Below are 23,959 nucleotides of genomic sequence, written 5' to 3'. Positions count from 1 at the left end.
AGTGATTGTTTTTCAGATATTATGTTTCTATTGCTAATAATCAAATGGTTTCCTAAATATGAGGGTCTTAACTTTAACATAACATTATTCAATGTCCTTAGACAGCGGGTCTTATTAGGCTACCTCTTGTTTTTAACCAATTTCCATGTTGCTGAAGACCGAGGGCTGAGTGAGGCAGGGAGCTGTTTTCTTTTAATTGCTCAAGGGTAGTCAGTGTTAAAGTTTCACAAACATTCAGTACACGTACGCAAAAAGAAAAACTTCTGACTTCAATCCTGTCCTTTATATTGATTATAGATAATGTTGTACAGATCGGCAGAGTACTGAGTGAACAGCACTTACTCCTCCTCTGTCAACATCAAAACCACACCTCCTCATGCCATGACACTAATACGAATTCCCCAGGAACTATATGCTACTCGGTTGTGTATATAAAGGCACCACACCACTACTCTTGAGTCAGAAGGTGGAAGGACACCCCTGCACACATATGTAAGGTAAGGTAGGCTACCAAAGCTGCTGGAACCTTATTTGAATTATTATTGTGATTACTCACACAGCATTGGTTGTGGGAATGATGGCAGAGCCCTCCCCTGCGATAATGAGTGACAGGTCTTCGCTGGTGAGAATGCTACTCTAGTAGGCCTGCTGCAAGGGCAGGAGATGAATACATAAATTAATAATTTATACATAAATTAATAAAGAAAAGACAAAGCAAATATAGCTCAGTAATGGAATACACTACAGATTGATGCAGTATTTTGATGCAGTATCTTCATTTCTTAAATGAATCTGTATGAAGACTCATTTACAAAGAAGAGAAGCAATTTAGAATTGTATAATGAAATGTTACATTTAGTTAAAATGTTGACAATGAATGGTTTTCACTTATTTATTATGTCACAGGAACTTCTAATCTCATCTGACAAGTTGTGAGGAGATGAAAAATGGCTGACTGCGAGCCCCCGGATCAAGAGGACTTACTGGCAGGACCTCTTCCCTTTCTTGACACCTATCACAGGTAATATTATGGATGTATATTTGGTGCAAAACGCTTTCTGAACTCTCACTGTGACTGAGATATGTGAAGTCAAACTTATGAAGATATAATTGGTGCAAAAGTGGCGAGCACATTTAACTGCAGATTTTGCATGCGCACACTAAAGTCACAAATCTGTAACTAAATTTGAGGTCGTACATATTTTTTTTATACCTTGTAAACACAAAATAGGGGCTACGAGTTCACAAATCCTTGTTGCAGGTACACAAATCCTATCCTGCGCATCACAATTTCCAAGAGTCATGCACGCAACACTTTTGCTACAATCGTTGCAGCGCAGTTGGTGCAAAAGACATTCACACACCTGTGTATGGAAAAAAAATGTGTGGGGAGAGACAAGTACAAGTAAACACTTACGCCAACACAAAATCCTCATTACAAGTACGCAAATCTAGCAACGTTTTTAACAGGCTACGCAATAGAGGCTTAGACAACTATGACCCACGTTTTGGTTTCGTAAATTAATTTGCCCTACTTCTTAACTGCAATGTAATCAATTGACTGCTTGCCAGGTTATTTTTTTTCTGTACAATAAACAAATACATCTGCTTTATGCCGCAGAATTACGCACTTGGCCAGCCTAGAACGGGCACAGACAGAATTACGCACTTGGCCAGCCTAGAACGGGCACAGACAGAATTACGCACTTGGCCAGCCTAGAACGGGCACAGACAGAATTACGCACTTGGCCAGCCTAGAACGGGCACGTTTCGGAGGGAACAGAGAATACGCACGCAAGAATCTGTAGGCTATTTGTGGCGGGTTACCAGCTAACAATGTTTAATGCATTAACTCAAGACGTCAAACGTTTTCTAAACAATAAAAACAGAAAGGATGCAGCAGGCAGCAAATGTAGAAGAGTCATTTCCAGTGAAAGAACAAAATGCTGAATGAAGCCCAAAGCTATGGAGGCATATCTGGCAAGTTGTTATTTTATGAAGACGTAAATGGTTACGCTATAGGCCTAGTCAAGTTTGCAAGAAGAGACATGTAAGGCCCGTCTTTTGCCCAAACCTTATGCATTTCTAAAGAATGCCTTTTGCAGTCAATTTACATGTGTGGATGCCTGTGTTTGATCTGTATTGTCTTAGCTGGCCATGGCCAAAGATCCCCAACACCCGCTCATGCATAAAGTGACCATTTGCTCCTTGTTCTGACCCCTCTACTGAGAGATAACTCAGTCCTGGGCCTTCTTGATGTCTTGGTGAAATAGGCCAACATCATTATCATACAGTATTGCTCTGTAAATATGTGTTGTGAATAATACATTCATGTTAGGTCTTGAATTAATACTTGTAATGTGGGCAACAGTCTGATTATGGTTTTGATACAATTGAATTAATCTGTGCATAGTTGTAGATTAAGAATTAAACTGCAGCATAAAGTTATGATATCCACCTGGGCCACACCCATCCACCTCAGACAACAAAGGCTCTGATGAGTTGGGGGTGGCCCAAGTGAATGATAAAAGTGGAGGCTCTGGTCCTCCAGGGTTCTTCTGCTTTCTGCCTTCTGTCTTCTTTCCCATCTTGGGGCTTCTTTTCCCATCTTCTCTTCTTTTCCACCTTGGACCTCTTCTCTGGGTCTCTCTCTTTTCCCCCTCTCTCTCTCTCTGTCTCCCTTTGTCTTTCTTTCTCTCTCTCTCTCTCTCTCTCTCTCTCTCTCTCTCCCCCTTTCTCTATCTCTGGGTTTGTATTGTTTTATCTGGTGTATCTGTTATCTTTAACTTGTCAAGTTTACCTCTGTGAATTGGTTAAGTTTCCTTTGTTACCATTTGCTACTTTGTTACAGTAGACCATGTGAGTTTACTTGGACATTCAACTGAAGTGATATTGGTTACATTTACCTTTAAGACTTAATGCCTATTAAATGGTTCATTTGCCTACCAATCGGATAACTTCAATTCTCGTAGTGTGCCATGCCATTCTCCTCCATAGCTGATAAACTAGTTACTTGGTAATTGATTGGTGATACAAATTATTAATCAAATGGAGTCAGATTAACGAGTATGTAATAATATCATTGCCATTTAACTCTTCACCCTATTTGTCCACACAAGCTCTTTCAAGTGAGGATATAGCTCGACGTCTATATGTTTCCGAGGCTTTATAGATATACCTCTTCTGAAAGGCTTCTTACAGACATAAGGTGTGAGCATGCCACACTATCCACAGCTGTGGTAGCGGGGGCAGGAGGATTACTGTTAGCGTAGGCTTTATATAAAATTCTTCAACAGAAGGCCTGCCTCGAATGCAGGCTTGCTCAAAATAAAGGCCTGTGGTTTGCGCAGCCTACAGTAAGTAGGCTAAATAACAGACCCGCCACAATGTGCTGTATGATGATTTTTTATGAGCAAGATGTTTTTGGTGCCCTACGCGCACTGCATGTTCTTAAATTATAATGATCATCAGTAATATTCGACCATTATTTTGTGTAAATGGGCTATGCATTGGGTTAGGCACCAGGGGCCATATTCACAAAGCCTTTTATCTTACCACTAGGAGTACTCCTAAATAGCAATAAAAGATTTTAGCTAGGAGTTTCTCTTATTAAGTTATTCACAAAGCCTCTCAGACCTACTCTTAGTAAGGAAAAATGACAACTCCTAAACTAAGAGTGAGTCTTCGTTGCTATGGATGACGTTATTACTCATGCACGAGCTTGACTGAAGTGACCACCTTGATTGGCTGATGATTGTAACGCGGGAATGATTCCAAACGTGACAGGTCTGAGAATGCGTGCGCTACACAAGGACGGAAGATGATGAATAACTGAATAAAAAGGCCTAGCCTAAACAAATCAAGAGTAAGGCAAAGCAAATAGCCTAGTAGCCTAATGAAACATACGGATTGATGTAGTATCTTTGTAACATTATTAAATTAATCTGTTACTATGCCTATGCCTACGTTTGCAAAGAGGAGAACATTTTAATTTGATTCACAATAACGTTACATTTAATTTACATGATGACAATGAGTAGCCTAGTTTTGGTTGTTGTTGGTGGCGTTATTGCATGTTAGTTATGCCTACAATGCAAAATTGCTTCCTCACGATTGGAAGCTCCTGTAGCTGCATAGGATTTCAAAACATGGCGAAATGCCACAAAAAACGGTTTGTGAATAGGTCTGTGAGTTAGGAGTCCTCTCGACTTCTTTTAAGCTGTCACAGAGGTGGAAAGGTGTGATTTGTTGGGGGCAGGGCCGGATTAACAATTCATAGACCCCTGGGCACAAATGTCTGATGGCCCCCCTGCCCCCCAGCCAACGTGAATCGGGCGGTCAGTTAATAGGCCTATATCGTGAAGATTTTTCTTGCCATCTGAGCTAAGAGCTCATCTGTGAGGCCAAGCCTCACCAAGTAGCCTGTTTGTTTACAACTAACATTACATTTAATTAAACTGCTTATAGGCTATGCCGAAAGAATTTTGAATATTAGTGTCAGGTGAATTAGGAAATGTTCTCAAAGTAGCCTTATGGCTGAAAGCTGCTTGGGATCCCCCCCTGTCAAGCAATATAACCATACAAACGCGCGGCCTGCACTCATTGTTTCAAAAGGAGTAATTTCGGCTTTGTCGGAACTGGCATTGTAGGCTTCGGGAAGAAGTTTTTTTCACATACAAGGCATTTCAGGCCACAGATATAACCTAGGGGACACAATGAAAATAAATGAACACTTCCCTCAACGTCAACACTATTTCTTTCCATTGATGTGCGACTTTAGAGTTGACAAACTCCGGTGATATACAAATTCCTTGTTGCAGACATTGCAGAGGACTTTATTTTAATCAACACTTTATTTTTGTCGACACCATCAGGCCGTTTTTTAAAAGTAATGTTCCAATCAATGATCTAGGCAGCACATTTTCTTCTCTCTCCTTAATTTTACAGTAATGGTTACTAACTAGAACGGGGTCAAAGGTCATACGGAATCGATTAATCTGCGGTATTTTTTTTAATCAGTTATTTTTTCTCAAATTAATTAATCGAAATTAATCAGTTATTTTGACAGCCCTAATTCGAATAGGGTGTTTATTTTAGAGGGAAAATTCGAACGTCATTTTTGAGCAATTTTGACAGCATGACAACAGATGTCTCAAAGCCCATTAGATTAACGTGAGCCTGTGGTTTAGATTTGTAAGACAAATATTTGGTTAGACTAGGCTAGCTAACTTTACACTGACACAACGTAACAATGCTCTGAAGTCACATGAAATCCAAAACTTTTTGATCACCAAGTTGAAATTTCCAGCTCAACCACAAATAATTTTGATTCTTTTTAATATCATCCAATAACTAATTCAATGTTGATTTAGGCCTATAGGCCTAACTCGGCCTACTTAGCAACACCATTGAACACCACTTAAAAGTTCAACGAAGAGTTGCCATTGCTGTTGCTGTGCTGAAGAGATGTGGACGGCATGGCAGGGCATGCCCAATGAAAATAAATTAACGCAACGCAACACAGACTCCGCTTCTCTCGCGTCAGTCACTGAAATGAACGCAACATACCTGTCGCATCCTCACGCTCCCTACCCGGTGCTCCTCCGACTCTATGGCTAGCCCAAGCGTTGGTTTTTGGTAAAGTTTAGGTTTTATTTTAGTTGATGGTTGACGTTAATCCAAAACAAACATAGTCCATAACTGGCGGCCACATGAGGAGACAAACACGCCTCGGGTCCCGCTGAGCCTTGCAACCTAATTGCTGCCAAAACGATTTTCAAAGGTAAGGACAGGTGTTCCATTGACCAATTAGCCACAGGTAGCGATATCACTAAAGCCCCGCCTGTAAGTCAGTGCTATCTCTATCCTGTGAACCTAACCTATTCTAACCTAATAACGGCAAGAAAATCAAACTGTTTTGTCTTGTTGTCAATTCTGTAAGTACAGTATGTGCCACTTCAGCCGTGGCCTACTGGTTAGCACTCTGGACTTGTAACCGGAGGGTTGCCGGTTCGAGCCTCTGACCAGTGGGCCACGGCTGAAGTGCCCTTGAGCAAGGCACCTAACCCCTCACTGCTCCCCGAGTGCCGCTGTTGTAGCAGGCAGCTCACTGCGTCGGAATTAGTGTGTGCTTCACCTCACTGTGTGTTCACTGTCTACTGAGTGTGTTTCACTAATTCACGTATTGGGATAAATGCAGAGACCAAATTTCCCTCATGGGATCAAAAGAGTATATATACTTATACTTATACATACTTACTTAAGATACACCACTCACCAAATAAATTATGAGCTTTAGTGTGTATAATAATCTGTTGAATTAAACGCCTCTCATATTCATCAATAAATAACATCTGTTTTGTTTCAACAAATTTCTTACAGAAAAACATTTTCTAAAAGACATTTCTCGGAACATTCAAGAGTAAGAAGATGCTCACGTCCCCCACTTCTGCAGAATTCTCCAGGTGTGTGTGTGTGTGTGTGTGTGTGTGTGTGTGTGTGTGTGTGTGTGTATCCACGCCTTCTTATGTACTTAAAATTTCATTGTTTTGTATTTCCGCAAACTATCATCAGTTCCTCCACCTGGGTTGCTCCGGTTTTCCTCGGTTCAGACGGACTCTCTGATATTGGAGTGGTCCCCACCCCGCAGTGCTAGGCCCTACAGATACAGAGTCAACTGGACCGGAGGCCAAGAACAGCAGAGTGCTGTGGTGGTGGATTTGGGTCTGGAGGTGACGGGGCTTCAGCCAGGAGAGAAGTACTACTTCACTGTTGCCACCCTCAGAGAAGATGGCTGCCAGAGCACATGCGTGGAGGCATCAGTAATAACAGGTGAGATGCGGCATTATTAAGAATACTGGCACATTGCTCCTCCCTTAAGAAAGAAATCTTTATACACACCAACAGGTGACATTTCGAGTCAACATGCGCTTCATGAGACATTGGACCGACGCACAAGGAATCAAAACAATGTTAATCAGAGTGGCTAAATCATTAGGCTTTAATGCCATCATACTGCTTACTCAAAGAAGAAAAACGCTGAAAACAGTACAACCCACAGAGCATAGACTGTATTGACAAAATGGAGCCAAAATATGTAGCAGTGTAGTCCTAATCCGCACTGAGATATAAATATAACTACACTATCTATCTATCTATCTATCTATAATACAACAAAACATATTTAATACCAAAAGAAAAATGAGGCAATATGTACATCAGTGGTGGACGCTGCTCTTTGAAACAGGGGAAGCTGTAATACATTTGTCAATTATCAAATTGATATTATTAAGGTACTATATTGTTCTTTGAGGGCTAAACCAGGGGTCTGTTCTACAGAAACTCTTAAGCAAATTCACAAAGTTCTTAAACCTCAGAATCATGCAATTTTGTTCTCATACTGAATCCCATTTTCCCGTCCCAAGTTTACAGGGTGTGCCAACTGATCTTAATTAGCAAAGGTAAACACCCTGTCAGTCCCCATAAAAGGGCATGATACTGCAGGGCCCTGTGCACACAAATGGAGGCTGAGGGACCAGCTTTTATTTCTATCATATAGTATACACTACATGGCTCCATTTTACAACAACCTTTTTTATCTCTTCAGCAATTCCAATCCCAGAGCATCTAACGGGAAACTCCATCACTGCATCATCTACTAGCCTCAGCTGGCTGCTGACTCCAGACAGCTTCCTGGTCTCTTACCAGAGTGAAGGGAATGACCCAGAGTCCATTTCTACTGAGCCCTGCAGTGCACACATCACAGGCCTGAAACCAGGAACTGAGCTCACTATTAGAGTCAAAACTGAGCTTCAGAGTGATCAGATAAAGACAGGTGAGATATCAAGTCTGTGTTTATCAGATAAATTAAAATGAAAAATAAGTAAATAGAAAATGTAATAAGTCTTCTGAAATTTGGTCAGACGCTAGTGAGTGTTTATTGAGGTGTGTGTGGGGGGGAGGTGGTAATGTCTGTATTTCAGCCTGTGCAGACGAGTGTTTCGAGTTGTTGATGTCATCAACGTGTTCCATCTATATGGCTACTGAGTTGTTATCAAAGGGTTGGCAAGGTCAGCAAAACTGTTGGGTGATGGAGAGACAGGTGATAGTTTTCACTTAAGACTTTGGCCTCAATCCAACTGAGTTCTGCACTATTAGGTCTTAAATATTCCAAAAAAGGTTAAAATTGTCTATAAAGTTCATCCCAACTGAAAAGCATGTCTTTATGAGGTGTTTAAACTGCATATTCTGTTAGACACAAAATAGTCCTTGAGCCAGAGGGGTCGGTCGGTACCATCTGAGGGGTATACGTTAATAGTGATCTGAGGGGTAGCCTACTAGCTACCCCTCTGAGGGGTACGTTAATAGTGATCTGAGGAGTATACGTTAATAGTGATCTGAGGGGTATACGTTAATAGTGATCTGAGGGGTATACGTTAATAGTGATCTGAGGGGTATACTGTAACGATCTCACCCTCAGACAAGATTTACCTTTGGCCAGGACGGCCATTTATTGGAACCGGAAGACTCAGACTCAATCAGACAACTACATAGGGCAACACAGGGGTAGTCTCAGCCGCACATGCAACACACAACAAGGGTTCACCACACACATCAACACGGGGATAAACACATGAGGTACAACCAAAGAGACTAACACGCTAACAAATACACAACATGCTAAACGTAACTACAACTATTATAATTGACATTACACCTTATATCATTCACTCGCACTGCATTCTGGGAGACACTCATTCAACGTTAGACACGTACATCCACCGACGCTACAATACGTTAATAGTGATCTGAGGGGTATACGTTAATAGTGATCTGAGGGGTACGTTAATAGTGATCTGAGGGGTATACGTTAATAGTGATTTTTGGCAACGTATACCACCCTAGAGTTAGAAAATAAGTGATAGCATTGCATTGGTAGTAGCTTTTTGTGTGCTATCACCCTGTATATGTCTATTATACACTTACCGGTGAATAGCCTAAAAATCTTAACTAATAGATGTCCCCACAAAACTTTCACAGCTGATTATTATGGCCGCGGTGCAGCACACAGCGGCCATACAGGTTTAGTCAGAGTTTTTTTTCTTCAACGATTCCCAGGACACTGAAAGACCAGGCTGCACGAAACTTGGTGGGCATGTAGCCCCGCAAGGATGACACGGAACAAATTGTTTTTCGTGTTGATCCGTCGCCCCCCTTCTGGACCATACCCGCCGAAAGGAGGGTAGGCCGGACACAGTTTTCTGTGAATATCTCGAGTGTCACGGTCGGGTCTAGAACCTGGGCCGTTGGAGTGGCAAACTGACTCACCTGACAAACCCACTAGGCCAGCGGTCCCCAACCTGCTGGCCTAGTGGGTCCTAACCGGGCCGTAGTCTACCACATGAGTTTAAAAAAAATGCATGCAAACTAAATTAAATTTAATTTGCAATAATGTCACGTTTTTACATGACATAGGCCTATATGCAGTTGTTTGATTGCACGCATGTTTGCATTTTGCAAGGTCTATTTTCTTACGTCTGTCTGTCCCGCCTTCAACTACACTGCGCAGCCTCAGGTCAGCTCACTTCACCTTTATAGCGAACGGTAGTGTCACACGAAGTTAGCTAAACTAGAATGAGCAACAAAAAACAAGCATCTTTAGTAGGTCACTGGCCAGAGTGTTTGAGTTGCGAGAGCCGCTGCAGAGATTTCTTACAGAAAAAAAGTCACCGTTAGCTGCCCATTTTAGTGATGAGGACTGGGTGTCAAAACTCGCTTACCTGTGTGACATATTCGGGTTGCTTAATGACCTCAACCTGTCACTCCAGGGGAGAATGACGACTGTCTTTAAACTGGCAGATAAAGTCGCTGAATTTAAAGCCAAGCTTGATTTGTGGGGACGACGAGTGGACCAGGGTGTATTTGATATGTTCCAAACAGTAGTGGGGGTTTTGGGAGAGACTGAGGCAGGGCCCTTTCTCTCGCAGCTGGTGCGCGATCACCTTGTTGTGCTTTCAAATGAGTTTGAGCGTTACTTCCCATCCTCCAAAGATCCACGGCAAACCAATGAGTGGGTCCGCAACCCATTTGTCAATATTGAATAGTCCTAACTTGTCAATGCAGGAGGAAGAGCAGTTGATCGAAATTGCAAATGACGGTGGTCTTAAGAGTGTGTATAAGGAAACTTCTCTGGCGGGTTTTTGGATCAAAACCAAAGCAGAATATCCCGAGATAGCCGTAAAAGCGCTGAAAACGTTGCTACAATTTCCCTCCACGTATCTATGCGAGGCCGGGTTTTCGGCAATGACTGCAACTAAGACCAAATTGCGCAATCGACTGGACATTTCAAACACACTGAGGGTGTCACTGTTTTTCATCACCCCCAGATGGAACCTTCTTGTTGCAGGGAAACAAGCACAGGGCCACTGATTATATTCGTAATGTACGTTTAGTTCCCATGTTTGTTCCCATCTTTTGTTAAGCATGTTCACACTTATAGATGTAGCTTCAAGTTGTTCAATATTCATAGTTCATATTGTTCAATTTTCACTTCTTCAAGTTCACGTTTTTCACATGTTTAAGAGATCGTTACCTTCACTGTTCATACATAACTGGAGCTAGTTCTTTTCAAGTAATGCGCATGCACAACACATATGGAACATGGAACATGGAAACCCCGACCCCACCTTGGTTCAGGGGGGGTATGAGAGCGTGAAATCAAAACGAGTGAAGAACAGTGCCCACCAGGCTTGACGGGGGTTCAGGCGTTTGGCTTGTTGGAGGTATTCTAGGTTCTTGTGGTCAGTCCATACCAAGAATGGATGCTGGGCCCCCTCTAGCCAGTGTCTCCATTCTTCTAGGGCACGCTTAACTGCCAATAGCTCTCTATCTCCAACATCATACCTGGTCTCGGTATCAGTCAAACGGTGGGAAATGAAAGCACAAGGATGCAGCTTTCCATCCGATGAGCGTTGAGACAGGACAGCACCTATCCCAACATCTGATGCGTCCACCTCAACAATGAATGGCAATGTTGGATCGGGCAGCGTCAGAATGGGGGCAGAGGAAAAGCTTTGCTTCAGCTCCTTGAATGCCTTATCTGCCTCCTGAGTCCAAAAAAATGGCACATTGTTTTTCTTAGTCAGCCTGGTAATGGGAGCAGCCACAGAACTGAAATTTCGGACAAATTTGCGATAGAAATTTGCAAACCCCAGAAATATTTGGATCTCCTTGACAGACCTAGGAGTAGCCCAGTTACTCACTGTTCGTGTCTTCTTAGGATCCATTTCAACACTGCCTTCCCTGATGATGAATCCAAGGAAGGAGACCTCAGTGGTGTGGAATTCACACTTCTCTGGTTTAACAAAGAGAGAATTCTTGAGCAACCTCTGGAGAACCTGACGCACATGATGGTGATGCTCGTGTAGGGACTTATTAGGGAGAATATTAAAATATCATCCAGGTACACAAACACAAATTGCTTAATCATGTCCCTAAAAAACATTATTGATGAGGGCCTGGAAGACTGCAGGGGCGTTGGTTAGTCCAAAGGGCATCACTTGGTACTCATAATGACCAGATGGGGTGTCAAACGCAGTCTTCCATTCGTCTCCTTGGCAGATTCTGACAAGATGATACACATTGCGCAGATCCAGTTTTGAGAAGATGGTGGCTCCCTGAAGTAGGTCAAAAGCAGTAGACATCAGAGGCAGAGGGTAGCGATTACGAACGGTGATCTTGTTGAGACCCCGGTAGTCAATACATGGGCATACACCTCCATCTTTTTTATCCACAAAGAAGAACCCTGCCCCTAGAAGAAGTAGAGGGGCGAATAAAACCAGAGGCCAGGGCATCCTTGATGTAGGCATCCATTGCTTTACGCTCAGGTAATGAAAGAGAAGATACGGCCGCGTGGAGGGCGGTGCCAGGCAGGAGTTCAATGGCGCAGTCATAAGGCCTATGGAGTGGAAGAGTAGATGCTCTTTTCTTGCTGAACACCTCTTTCAAGTCCAGATACTCAGCGGGGACATGGGATAACTCGGAGGGATCTATAGACTGAAAGGAAGGGCTTGCAAAGAGGCATGTAGCGTGACACGTAGGACCCCATTCAAGGATAACACCTCGACTCCAATCTATGTGAGGATTGTGGCGGTTTAACCAAGGGAAACCTAAGACCACTGGGAATTCAGGGGAGCTTATTAGATGCAACGCTATCTCTTCTTGGTGATTCTCAATCATGAGACGCACAGAGGATGTAACAGAAGTCACCACCTCTGGACCAAGAGGTTGGCCATCTAAGGCGGTGACAGAGAGAGGGACATCAAGAGGGACTTGAGGAACGTTGAGTCTGTCATGGCTAAGTCTTCTGTCACGGTCGGGTCTAGAACCCGGGCCGTCGGAGTGGCAAACTGACTTTTAACCCACTAGGCCACTGAGACTAATGACTCAAGTGCAGAGCAGACAAAGTAAGATTAACTGAGTTTATTTCAGGTTTTAGACACAAAAGCTCAGAAGATCCGAAAAAGTCAAAAACAGTCCAAAAAGTTAAATCCAAAAACAACAAATCCAATAGGAGAATCCAAAAGAGATACCTTAAACAGTCTGAGTCAACACAGAGGTAAAGAATCCACAGGGCAAAAACTTCCACAAATTTCCACAAAGGAAAGGAAAATGAGACACACAGGGTTTCACGAAGACTTAGCAAAGACACAGACAAAGAGCAGGGTTTAAATACACTGACACAATGAGGAAATGAGACATGTGACCAGAGACAATGAGGAACAGGTTAATTGAATAACAAGAGGATTGGGTAACAAGTGACTAGCTAGGGACAGAACTCTTGTTTTTGCCATCTAGTGGCCAAAATAGTTAATGCGTGACATTGAGAACTGTAGGGCATAGGAGGACCATCATTTTTTTTAGTATGTTTGTCTCAAGAGGCCATGTCAACCCATCCCATAACCACTCATTTGATGTATAGCGCCACTTAGTTAAAAATGAAAAAGCAAAAATGAGATGTAATCGGAGGTACAGTATATCTGGCTGACAGGGTCAAAACTGCACAAAATTAGAGATGTAGGATCATTCTGGCACCCTCTGAATGCATGCCAAGTTTCGTGGAATTCTGTTCATGGGGGACCATACAATTAATTAATATATGTGTACATTTATATGTACACTATGCAGGCACACACACACACACACACACACACGTAAACACACACATAAAGATACATGCACACACATGCAAAGTGAAAGTAAACAAACATTTCTTAGAAACACCTTCTGTCTTACCCATCAATTCTAGGTACAATTTTAGTTATCACAGGCTTATGTTGGCAAGAGCCCAGGTTTAATAATGTTTTAGTGATAAATTATGATATAACTTTCCAGTAAATCACTTGTTCTGGTAATAGTTGTTCACACCCATTCATAATGGCTTTATTCCATTTACCTACCTGGTAACATCTGCAGGAACAATTGCATCTTTTTAAATACTGGGTCCTTTTTGCTGATGTTTTTAGAACTTACTCAATATGAAAGCAGACACTGTACTGTAAAATGAAGCCATATTTTTTCCATGGTCTTATCTGGGTTTTACCATATCATTTTAAAGAGAATTTTCCTATCAAAATGAAAAAAAAATCAACTCTCACTTGACTAATATTTCTTCTCCCAATAGAGACAACTTCCATAGCTGCCAAGTCATGGGTGATATATTGGTGGACTTTGTTGATGTCATGGTTCACATGGTTGATATGCGACACACCACTATGTAAGTATTTTGATGGTTAAAGATGTTATTCTGCTGTTTTTAATTTGTCCAATAATTTCAAAGTTATCAAGGTTTACTTAGGCCCATTCTCATGTCTCATCTTTACCTCTACAAAGTTACAGAGGAGATGAAACACTTCCTCAATGAATATGACTATAGTAAAGTAACGATCATTTGGATATGTTGTAAAATATCGAAAAAGTTGTGGGATGTGTACATAGCAAACTGCATGTCTATTTTGTCCCCCATCCTGGTTTCATTCATCCGGATTAGGATATACGAACGGACATAGGCACGTTCCACTTTTGTTGATATAATTCCTGAACAGTTTTATTGAGAGCTGAAAATGCAATGGTAGAAGATTAAGGCTATTTGGCAGAAGACAGATGTAGGTTGCTAGTGACAAAATATTAGCTTTCAGTGTGGTACGATCTCTCTGTATATTACGTTTAATTCAAGTGTTTCAATCATCCCGCTCTCCCTTATGGTTGGCTAGTGGTGTCTCATTTCCAAGGGGAATATTTTCAACCCTATGTCTTGCCACTCGGTTTCGAGGGACAAGGGCTAGTAGGGGTAAATGAAGAGATAGGGGAAGGGGAAGGGGTAAGACAGAGAAATGGGTGTTCATGAGATTGGCTCGGAAAACAAATACAGGAAATTTATAAATAAGTTATTAAAACAGTTTACTATGGTTTAGCAAGCGGAAATGTCTCAGGTGAGTGTTTCTATCTTAATTGAATGATAAATTAGTGAAAAATGTAATGATAAATTACCTTGCCTATTTGTAATGAGAGTGAAATTCACCTCTTTTGTTGTTACAAGGGAGGCCGCAGTGGTTGCAGAATATCATAGTGACGTCAAGTCGGATACCTTGGGGCACAAGACTTCCACACGAGTCTCCGAGCAAAAAATCCGGTTCGACTTTGCGTTCAAGTCATTTTTCCTCTATCGGATGTCAGAATTTCTGAATATCCGATGTGGCATGAAGGCCCTATAAGTGTCAAGGCTAACAAGGCTAATAAATAAGCCATGCTATGGTGAATAGTCAAAGGGTAAAGTCACGTGACTTCTAGTTGTGGTCCATTTATGAAAAAAAGGCAAATTAGGGTCTAGAATTTTTACAGTTATTCGATTATTACTGTAGCCTGATGCGTGATACTCATATTCTAGTCAGAATATGAGTCTGATATTGTTCCATTGGGACGTAATTATGGGGCGTGTTTCAACCGATACAGGGGGGGAATTCCTCTGCACTCAATTGGATAGACCTTAACTAATCAAAGCAACGAAATAGCTTACCGTGAGCTGTAGGAAGAACACACGAACCATCCTTCTTCTCCACAAATGCCTTAACGTTGTTTTCTGGTCTTTTGTAAAAGTTATTGTGCTGTCAATATCTCCTACAACCCGATGGCAAAATCTAAGACAACTAAATACGTAGTAGGGTAGGCTGTTATAAAAAATGGATATTTCCCCTCTTTCGTTTTTAAAAATAACTCTGTTGAACACCGATGCTACAAACATGTTATAAACAGCTGGGGACTGGTGTCGCAAACCCCTCGAGCAAACAGGTGACCAGTCAGATATTACAAACAAACGAGAGAACAACATGTCACAATTGAAACATGCTTTTGAAAGTGAAACCAGAGTTTTCCCACACATCAACTTTGGCCAAAGTTTTCAGAAATAATCGTTTTCGATGATGAAACCTTATGGAAATAATATGCATTTTTCCATATGGGGTCTTAGAAGCCATCTATCTCCTTTGTGCGTTTTTGTCGCAAACAAAATTAACCTAAGCGTGCTCAGATGACGTGATAGACAAGGCACTGTTGTTCACCTGTCCATCATCGTAAAGCCCAATTTGATAATAAGTACTAAATAAGGTTTACTCTCTTATTCTCGAGTAATAGTATTGACGATGTAGTAATTCCTAGCTAAGGTCTTCTCTATAGCTTGAATGTTATTCCTCGCTGCAAGTCCCTTAGGATGAAAGTGTCTACTAAATGAATACATGTAAATGTCAATAAATAGTCTAACCACAGTTTTCCAGAAAGAGATGACAGCAATACAATATCCCCCCCCCCAGGTACTGGACTTCCTGAACTGCTGTCTGCTCTGGGCCTGAGAGACCTTCATGGAGGGAAGCTCACACTCAGCTCCGTCCTGGAGATCAACAGGAACACAGTGTCTGATGAGCCAGCACAGAGTCTGGAGCAGCTGCCATGGAACTTCTTGAAGAGGCTCATGAAGTCCAATTTAAATGCCAGAAATATAAATTATGCAGATGCTCATTCAGAACATGCAAAGAACCTTAATTCTGCTGAACCTACTGGTAACTATATTGCCATGAATCCTCTAGATTTGATCACAGCTCTATTCTATTGTTCAGATCCTTTCCTCCAGCAGGAAATGGTCTCCAAAATGTCCATGTGCCAGTTTGCTGTTCCACTGTTGCTTCCAAACTGTGACACACAGCAGTGCACTCTGATGTTGTGGGCCATGAGGGACCTGGTGAAAAAGTACAAACCTCATTCAGGAGACAAGGCGTTTGTAGAGGGCATGGTTGTAGAAATGGACATCCCCATGGTGTCTTTTATTAGACTAGGAAAGAGCAGTTTGCCCAAATCTCAGATTCTGAACAAGTTGATCAGTAATCCTCATCAGCACAATGACACGTTTGTCCACCGTGACATGGACTGTGGTAATGTGCCCAGGAGAGTTTCAGATGGTCTGGTTGAAGTCAGTTGGTATCTGCCATGTGGGAACCCAAACATTGACATGTTCACTCAGCCAATGGCCATTGCCAATCTGAGAGGAGACGCCAGGTTGTTTAAGAGCCAGATGTCCTTCCTGTGTCAGACCTCAGCTGCAGTGTTCATCTTCAGTGATGACCTGGATGGAGACCTCAGCACTCTGACCAACACAGAGAACAAAGCAGAACTGTTCTTACTCACCAACTCTCAGAGGGAGAACTTCAACATGGCGACACTCAAGGACGCGTGCAGACGACTCAACATCAACGTCAAAAATAGGATCATCAAGAACAGGCAGAATGATGTCGATTTGGCGAAGAGTTTACGTGTCCATGTGAGGGGTCTCGTTGAAAAGAACCCTTATAAACTCAAAGTGGAGAGCATGGTTGGTGTTGCTCACGATGTAGGCATTCAAGTGGACGAGGACTCTACTGAGTGCAGGAATGGCAGACTTCATGCTGAAGGAATCACTAAAGCTATCGAGGATGTTGTGACATTCAAGAAGAAACAGTTACCTTTGCATGGGGACATCTGGAAGGAAATCAGCCAGTTGGAGAAAGAGAGATGCAGAATGAGAAATGCAGGGACAGACACCGAGCACTACCTGAGTCAACTGAAGAGCAAAGAAAAGGCACTGAGGGAGAAGCAGCTTCAGTTCAATATATCAGATGCTATGGTCAAATTTACTGCTGGAATCTCACAATCAGGAAAAGAACATCTGTACTTCCTGAAGTGGCTGAAGATGCTGCTGGACACCCTTTGCAGGCGTGAGCTGTCCACACTGAGACAGCAGTGCAAAGAGTGCAGTGGAAACACACCACAGGACAAGGAGCTGATCGCTCACTTAAAAGAGCAAATCTCAAACTGCTCTTTGGGTCTTGAGCACTTCTTCCGTGAGCTGGGCCAGCTTTATGAGTGTGCTCGCTCCCTTCCAGAAAACAACCCAGACCGGAACAAATACCAGCACCTACCTGCTCTGTGTGCCCAGATGTTGCTGGATGGGTTTCCAATTGAGCTGGTGGATGGAGACGCATCAAACATCCCAATGAAGTGGATATCAGCGGTCCTGACTCAGCTCCATCAGCTGGTGGACTCCAAGAGTAGGATCCTGGTGTTGACTGTGCTGGGGGTGCAGGGCACTGGGAAGTCCACCCTCCTCAACACCATGTTTGGGGTGCAGTTTGCAGTCAGCAGTGAAAGATGCACCAGAGGAGCCTTCATGCTGCTGATTAAAGTCTCTGAGGAATTCAGATCTGAGCTGGATTGTGACTTTGTCATGGTCATCGACACAGAGGGCTTGAAATCACCTGCAAGCTATGAACACGACAACGAGTTAGCAACACTGGTCATAGGGCTCAGTGACATCACAATCATTAATGTTGCCATGGAGAACTTCACAGAGATGAAGGGCATTCTGCAGATTGTGGTCCATGCCTCTCTTAAGATGAAGGAGGTTGGGAAGAAGCCCAGATGTGTGTTTGTGCATAAGAACATGTCAGACATGTCTGCTCATGACAGCAACATGAGAGACGAGAGGGAGATGGTGAAGCAGCTGGATAAGATGACTCAAAAGGTAGCCAAAATGGAGAAGAGGGAAGCCAACACAAAGTTCTCTGATATAATGGAATATGACCCTGATGAACACAGCTACTACATCCCTGGACTTTGGCATGGAACTCCCCCAATGGCCCCAGTGAGCACTGGCTACAGTGAAGCTGTGTATGAACTCAAGAGGAGTTTGATTAACTCTGTGAAAATGTCGGATGACATCAAGAGCAATGATGCAACAGAATTCCTGAAGTGGACAGAAGGTTTGTGGAATGCTGTGAAGTTTGAGAACTTTATCTTCAATTTCAGGAACAGTTTGATGGCAGAGGCATATTCAGATTTATGCACTCAGTACAACACCTGGGAGTGGTCATTTCAGAATGTGATGAACAACTGGCTTAAAACTAAGGAAACGGAATTATCCAATTTTGGAGTGACCGAACAGAATGTCCAGGGAGATGGTTTACGTGGCATACTCAAAGAGATGTTAGATGAGGGATTGAATCAGTTGGATGAAGAGGAAAAGAAGATCCTTGCAAACCTTGAAAAATACTTTGAGAAAAAGGACCGCAAAGTCTGTTTGGTAAAGAAATACAAACAGGATTTCTGGTCAGATGCCAATTCTCTCAGACAACAGACAGAAAGCGTCATCACACAGTCCTTAGAGAAGGCTGTTGAAATAATAGAGGGAATGGAGGTGTTGAATAAAGTGAAGGAAACACAGATGAAAACAATAGAGAGGAACATCAAGGAGCTGCAAAATAAAAAGTTATGCGATGATGAACTGGACGTAGAATTTGAGAAGATGTGGGAAGGAATAACATCAGAGCTGTCTAAAGTTAGCCTGCCAAAGAGAGATGCTTATCAGGATGTGCTCAATCAACTCAAGTCTAATCTACGTTCAAAGAGTGGAGATGTCGACAAAATGCTCAGCACAATCAACCTGAAGTCTAGTGAACAGGAGGAATTCATTGTTAAATCTGATTGGTTTTCTAACTGGGAAAGTTGGGCAAAGAGAGGGTTTGGTGCCATTAGAGATATGGATAAAACACAGTTCATTGCTAAAATACAAGATGTCTGTGACAGTATCATCAACAACTGTGAAGAACGGATATCAGATTTCATAGACACCATGAACAGAAACAACGCAGATTACAATGAGACATACATCAAAAAGATCCTCAAGAATATTGATGACCAAACGGTAGACAAAATTACTGATGAATGTGGACTCTATCTGAAGCATCATGTCGGTGTCCGAACAGCAGAGAACTTCCAGACAGCACACAAGGAATTCAATGTCCGCAATGACCCGCAGAAACGTCTGACAGAGTTTAAACTCACAATCAAGGTAAAATTAGAATCATTCAGTGATGAAGATCATTGCAAGAAGAAAGCTACAGAATTCATAGAGACATTTGTGAAGGTAGCAGTCCAGGACTACGTGTCTAAAGAGCTTGGGCAGGCAATTGAAAAAGAAATTAAGGAGGGAGATAGAGGAACTGACTTCAACACACAGGCTAATTTCCAGTTTGCCCTTTTAAAACACCTGCTTGAAAGCGACACATTTGAGAAGTACAAGGATTATACATCATCACATGAAACATTTGTGAAAGACTGGATTAAGCAACAAATCATTGAAAAATCCACCGCACAAGCAAACATGACTGTGCTGGAGAAACACCTACTCTCTAAAATTTTACAGGATATCAAAAACACAATCACCAACTGCTCAAAGTCTGAAGACTTAAGTGTGTTTATACAACAATTTTGTGATTCTCTGAAAAATAAACTGATCTTTCAAAAAGATGCTTTGCAGATCTTTATGATCCTCAACAATGCAAAACCAGACCAGTTTGCCACCAACCTAATAGACCTCATCAAGGACATGGAAGAATCCCTAACTCAGGAGTATGACAACAAAACAGGCATCGAGCACATCACTGAGAGAATTGATCAGTTGCCCACGAAGCCCCATGAGCTGCTCTTCACTACCCTGTGTGGATGTGGACACCATTGTCCCTTCTGCCACACACCCTGTGAGGCAAAAGGTGCGGGCCACAGAGAACACTTCTCCAGTCTGCATCGTCCCAGCGCATTCGGAAAGTATCGAGGCAGCACAACCCAAAAATTAATTACCGATATATGCACAACTTTGGTGAAAAGTGACATGTCATTTAAAAATGTGAAAACAAATAATGTGTTTCATCCCTATAAGGATTACCGACATTTCTACCTTGAGTGGCAGATAGCAGCAGATTCCAGTCTTGAGGCCTCAGACTACTGGAAGTATGTGCTGATGAGGTTTAATGATAAATTTGCAGAAGCTTATAATGCAAAACCTGCAGATATTCCAAGTGACTGGAAAACACTTACACCAGAGGATGCACTGAAAAGCCTTGAAAAGGCATTCAACAAAAACTAACCAGCAAACAGCTTGGAGGATTGTTAGTCATATATAAGCGTTATATCATAGTGGAAATGATGTGTGTCTCACATCAGAAGACACCATATATCAGGAATAATCACACATGAGAAATTATGTGATTTAAATTCAAACTATGGGCGAATTAAGTCAGAATTGGGGAAATTATATTCGATATGATTGTTAAATCAAACAAGTGGTGTAAATGGGTGGAAAAATGGCATAGATGCGATTATGTATTCACCAAACTGGGTGAACATGGCGAAGGAACTGCTTTGCAAAAATAAGCACAGCAGAGTAGATTAAACTAATGCCATTATATAGGGTTTATTATTATATATTATAGAGTTTGTTATTACATAGGGTTTTTATTTTCCCTGGAGATTCTAATATGTTGAAATCATTATCAGAAATGTTTTTGTTTGTTTAAATCATTATTGTTTATATATATATATAAGAATATTGTTGGACATTTAAATCATTATTAATTTTTAATGTTGATATGGTTATGGTTAGGCTTTTGTCCAAAGTGAGTAATACATTTTAATATTGTGGGACATCTTCCTCTGTAAGGTTTGATGATAAATTGAGCATTCTGTCTTTTTACTCTTTAAAGCTATAGTGTGTTGCATTTGCAGCATTCTATGTAGAATCTGAAAGAAATTGAATATTGCTGAAATTTCAGTTTCCAATAACCTCCAATTACCTGGTAATGTGAATCATGTTTTTGTTAGCTTTATATTTACGTCAGTCTCATATGCATTATGTTAATCTGTATGCTAATCACACAACTATGGCCTTCACTTAACCCTTGTGTTATCCTCAAATCTTACCGACACTCTTTATCCTTGGGGTCAATTTGACCCCAGCTAAATAAACCCTCAGAAAAGGATTATAATTAATATTGTTACCCAGTTTTTTTGTGACAGGTACTTAACAAGAGTGTAATAATCACCATCAAAAGCCCTACAAAACAATCCCAGCCCCCCCACACCCCTTTATGAACCTTGGAACCCTGTCTGGCAATATTGCCCATCCAGTGTCAGCAGCCCAAAGGCTTGCTGTTGCTTCCCCTTTTGACTTATACAGTCCTGCCAAAATGACTTATATGTAATATGTACTTGTGTATGTAATAATGATAATAACAATATGTTCTCATACTATTCAAATAATAATATTCATAATGTGTCAAATATTCATGTATCCTATGTTTCATACAGCTGGGGTCAAACTGACCCCAAGGAACATCAATGTACAAAATATTTGTACAGGACATTGAAAACAAATTATTGTACAAATTTCATGCTAACTCTGTTGTACCCTTCAATTGAGGAAAAGTCATGAAACATGAAGCAAAAAAAAAAAGTGAACCATATATTTTATGATGTTAAACGTTGCTTGGGGTCAAATTGACCCCAAGGATAACATGAGGGTTAACCTGATTGAATACACATTGTGTAACTGACACGTCCTATGCATATCATCTATGTGGTGGTTACTGTGGGAAATGTATTTCTTTATTCGTTGTGTTTGGGATTTGCTGTGGGATTGGCATATGCCTTTAGGAGTACTGTTGAACTAATCATGAGGGTTTTTTTCATCTAAATGAGGGGTTACTTAAAGGTACACTATGCAAGATTTTCACCTTTACGAAGCCAATTTGATGGTAATCGAACTTGTAATAGTTGAATCGCTAACCTAGCATAGCTATACAGCATAGACGTAGCGAATCACTACTGAGAAAACCAGCCTTGCCACTTCAAGAACGGTGGCCTGACAAATCTCGCGAGAATCATGAAACATTACCTTGCAGGGCTCCAGACTAACTTTTTGCACTGGTTGCACTGGTGCGCCTAACTTTTTTTCTTAGGTGCACCAGCACAAAAGTTAGGTGCACCCAAATTTTCAACCACATCGCATTTAACACCGCAGCAGGTTCACTTTTTTCGCTTAATTACTGTCCTATATAGGTTGTCTTATGACTTATGATTTACAATTCTACAAGAAAAGTAACTTAATGAAGTGTTGGTGCTTTAAGTGCTTCACTGAGCTGAAATTTAAACTTAAAACATCTCAAGATTAATTAAATAAAAATAACAGTGAGTAAATTAACAGTGCACGTCTTTTAAGGGCTTCTGCACATCTCATGGCTCAATGTCTTACATACCATCCTTCATGATCTTTATGCCTTGGCTAAACCAGCTCGCCATGCTAGCATCTTCCATAGAAATGTATTTGAGCACAATTTAAAGAGATGTTCCAAGTAGCCTGGGGGATTTTTATGTGATTTTGCAATGATGATTGCAATAATCATTTGACAGGCCCACAATGCAATTTACTTTTTAATTTTAGTATTTTTAAATTTTCAATAAGAACATCACTATGATTAAAGGAATTATCCGGAGTAAAATGCACTTTAGATCAATTTACGGATGATTGGGAGTACATACGTTGAGTTGACATCCAAATCATGTCATTCGGATGTGTTTTGAGAAAGTTCGATGTTACCGTTTTTAGTCAAAGCTCATTAGCGTGGAAGTGAGAAGGGCATATTATTTCGCCGCTACAAAACGCTATTTTTATACCTCTTCTACAGTTCCAAACAACATTGCACTTACGTGGTAGTGAGTAGAGGGTCCCTAAAGCCAAACCGAAGTATCCCGAGGTCTTTATGTGGTCGAAAAATATGACACAGGCGACCTCCGATTTTTTTTAGCCGCACTTTTGAAAAATTAGGTCGCATATGCGACCAAATTGGTCGCACTCTGGAGCCCTGCTATAGCTCTTTAGGCTGTTGTTAATCCTTCACCTTCACAATAAAAGCATTTACATTGTGTACAGGGGGGATAAGTCACAAAAAGTTTAGCTATTTACAGCTAAATTGTTGTAAAGCTATTTACAACAGCAGTGTAAAATATAAATGTATTGCAACTCTAGAGGGAGCTCTACAATTGGCAAAAATACCTAAACCTGCATAGTGTACCTTTAATATTTATCATAAGAACTATTTTTTTAAAACTCACCATCTTGTCACTTTTCTGCCACAAAGCTGATTCATCTACACAGTGTTATGAAGCAGTTAACATGTGTGTTCTCTGGCATGTACTCAATAAATTACACAACAATTATGCTCATGTGATGGTGCTATTTTTCATTGCTGTATTTTGTTTTAAATAAGCAAATATACTGGGGCCTCATTTATAAAATGTTCTTATACACACACATTTGATCTTAGAGTGTGGGTACACTCAAATCCAAGATTCCACACCAAGTTAAGATTTCTAAAAATACTTACTACTTAATAAAGTGAAAAATATATATATATTTTTTAAAAAGGCATACTTTAATATATTAAAAAAAATACTAGAGTGGATTGGTTGGAAAATCCTTAAAGACAATCAAGTATGTATTTAGTATTCCCATACTTATTGTAGTTCAATCTAATATTTACCACAT

At 41.2% G+C, this 23,959-nt stretch overlaps 1 protein-coding gene across 1 annotated transcript; it reads left to right on the top strand.

Moving 5' to 3' along the window:
- Window positions 1-925: 925 nt before the first annotated feature.
- On the top strand, window positions 926-20,817 carry LOC121724471 (interferon-induced very large GTPase 1-like). The gene is made up of 6 exons (XM_042111057.1): window positions 926-1,021; window positions 6,382-6,464; window positions 6,574-6,831; window positions 7,607-7,834; window positions 13,682-13,774; window positions 15,864-20,817. Exons 1-6 carry the CDS (start codon window positions 948-950, stop codon window positions 20,501-20,503), a joined length of 5,376 nt encoding a protein of 1,791 aa, XP_041966991.1. The 5' UTR covers window positions 926-947; the 3' UTR covers window positions 20,504-20,817.
- The last annotated feature ends 3,142 nt before the right edge of the window (window positions 20,818-23,959 follow it).

The sequence above is a fragment of the Alosa sapidissima genome, chromosome 1 (genome assembly GCF_018492685.1).
Source record: "Alosa sapidissima isolate fAloSap1 chromosome 1, fAloSap1.pri, whole genome shotgun sequence".
NCBI lineage: Eukaryota > Metazoa > Chordata > Actinopteri > Clupeiformes > Clupeidae > Alosa > Alosa sapidissima.
Note: the sequence above shows the minus strand (reverse complement) of the source record. Positions and strands in the feature narration are given on the sequence as shown.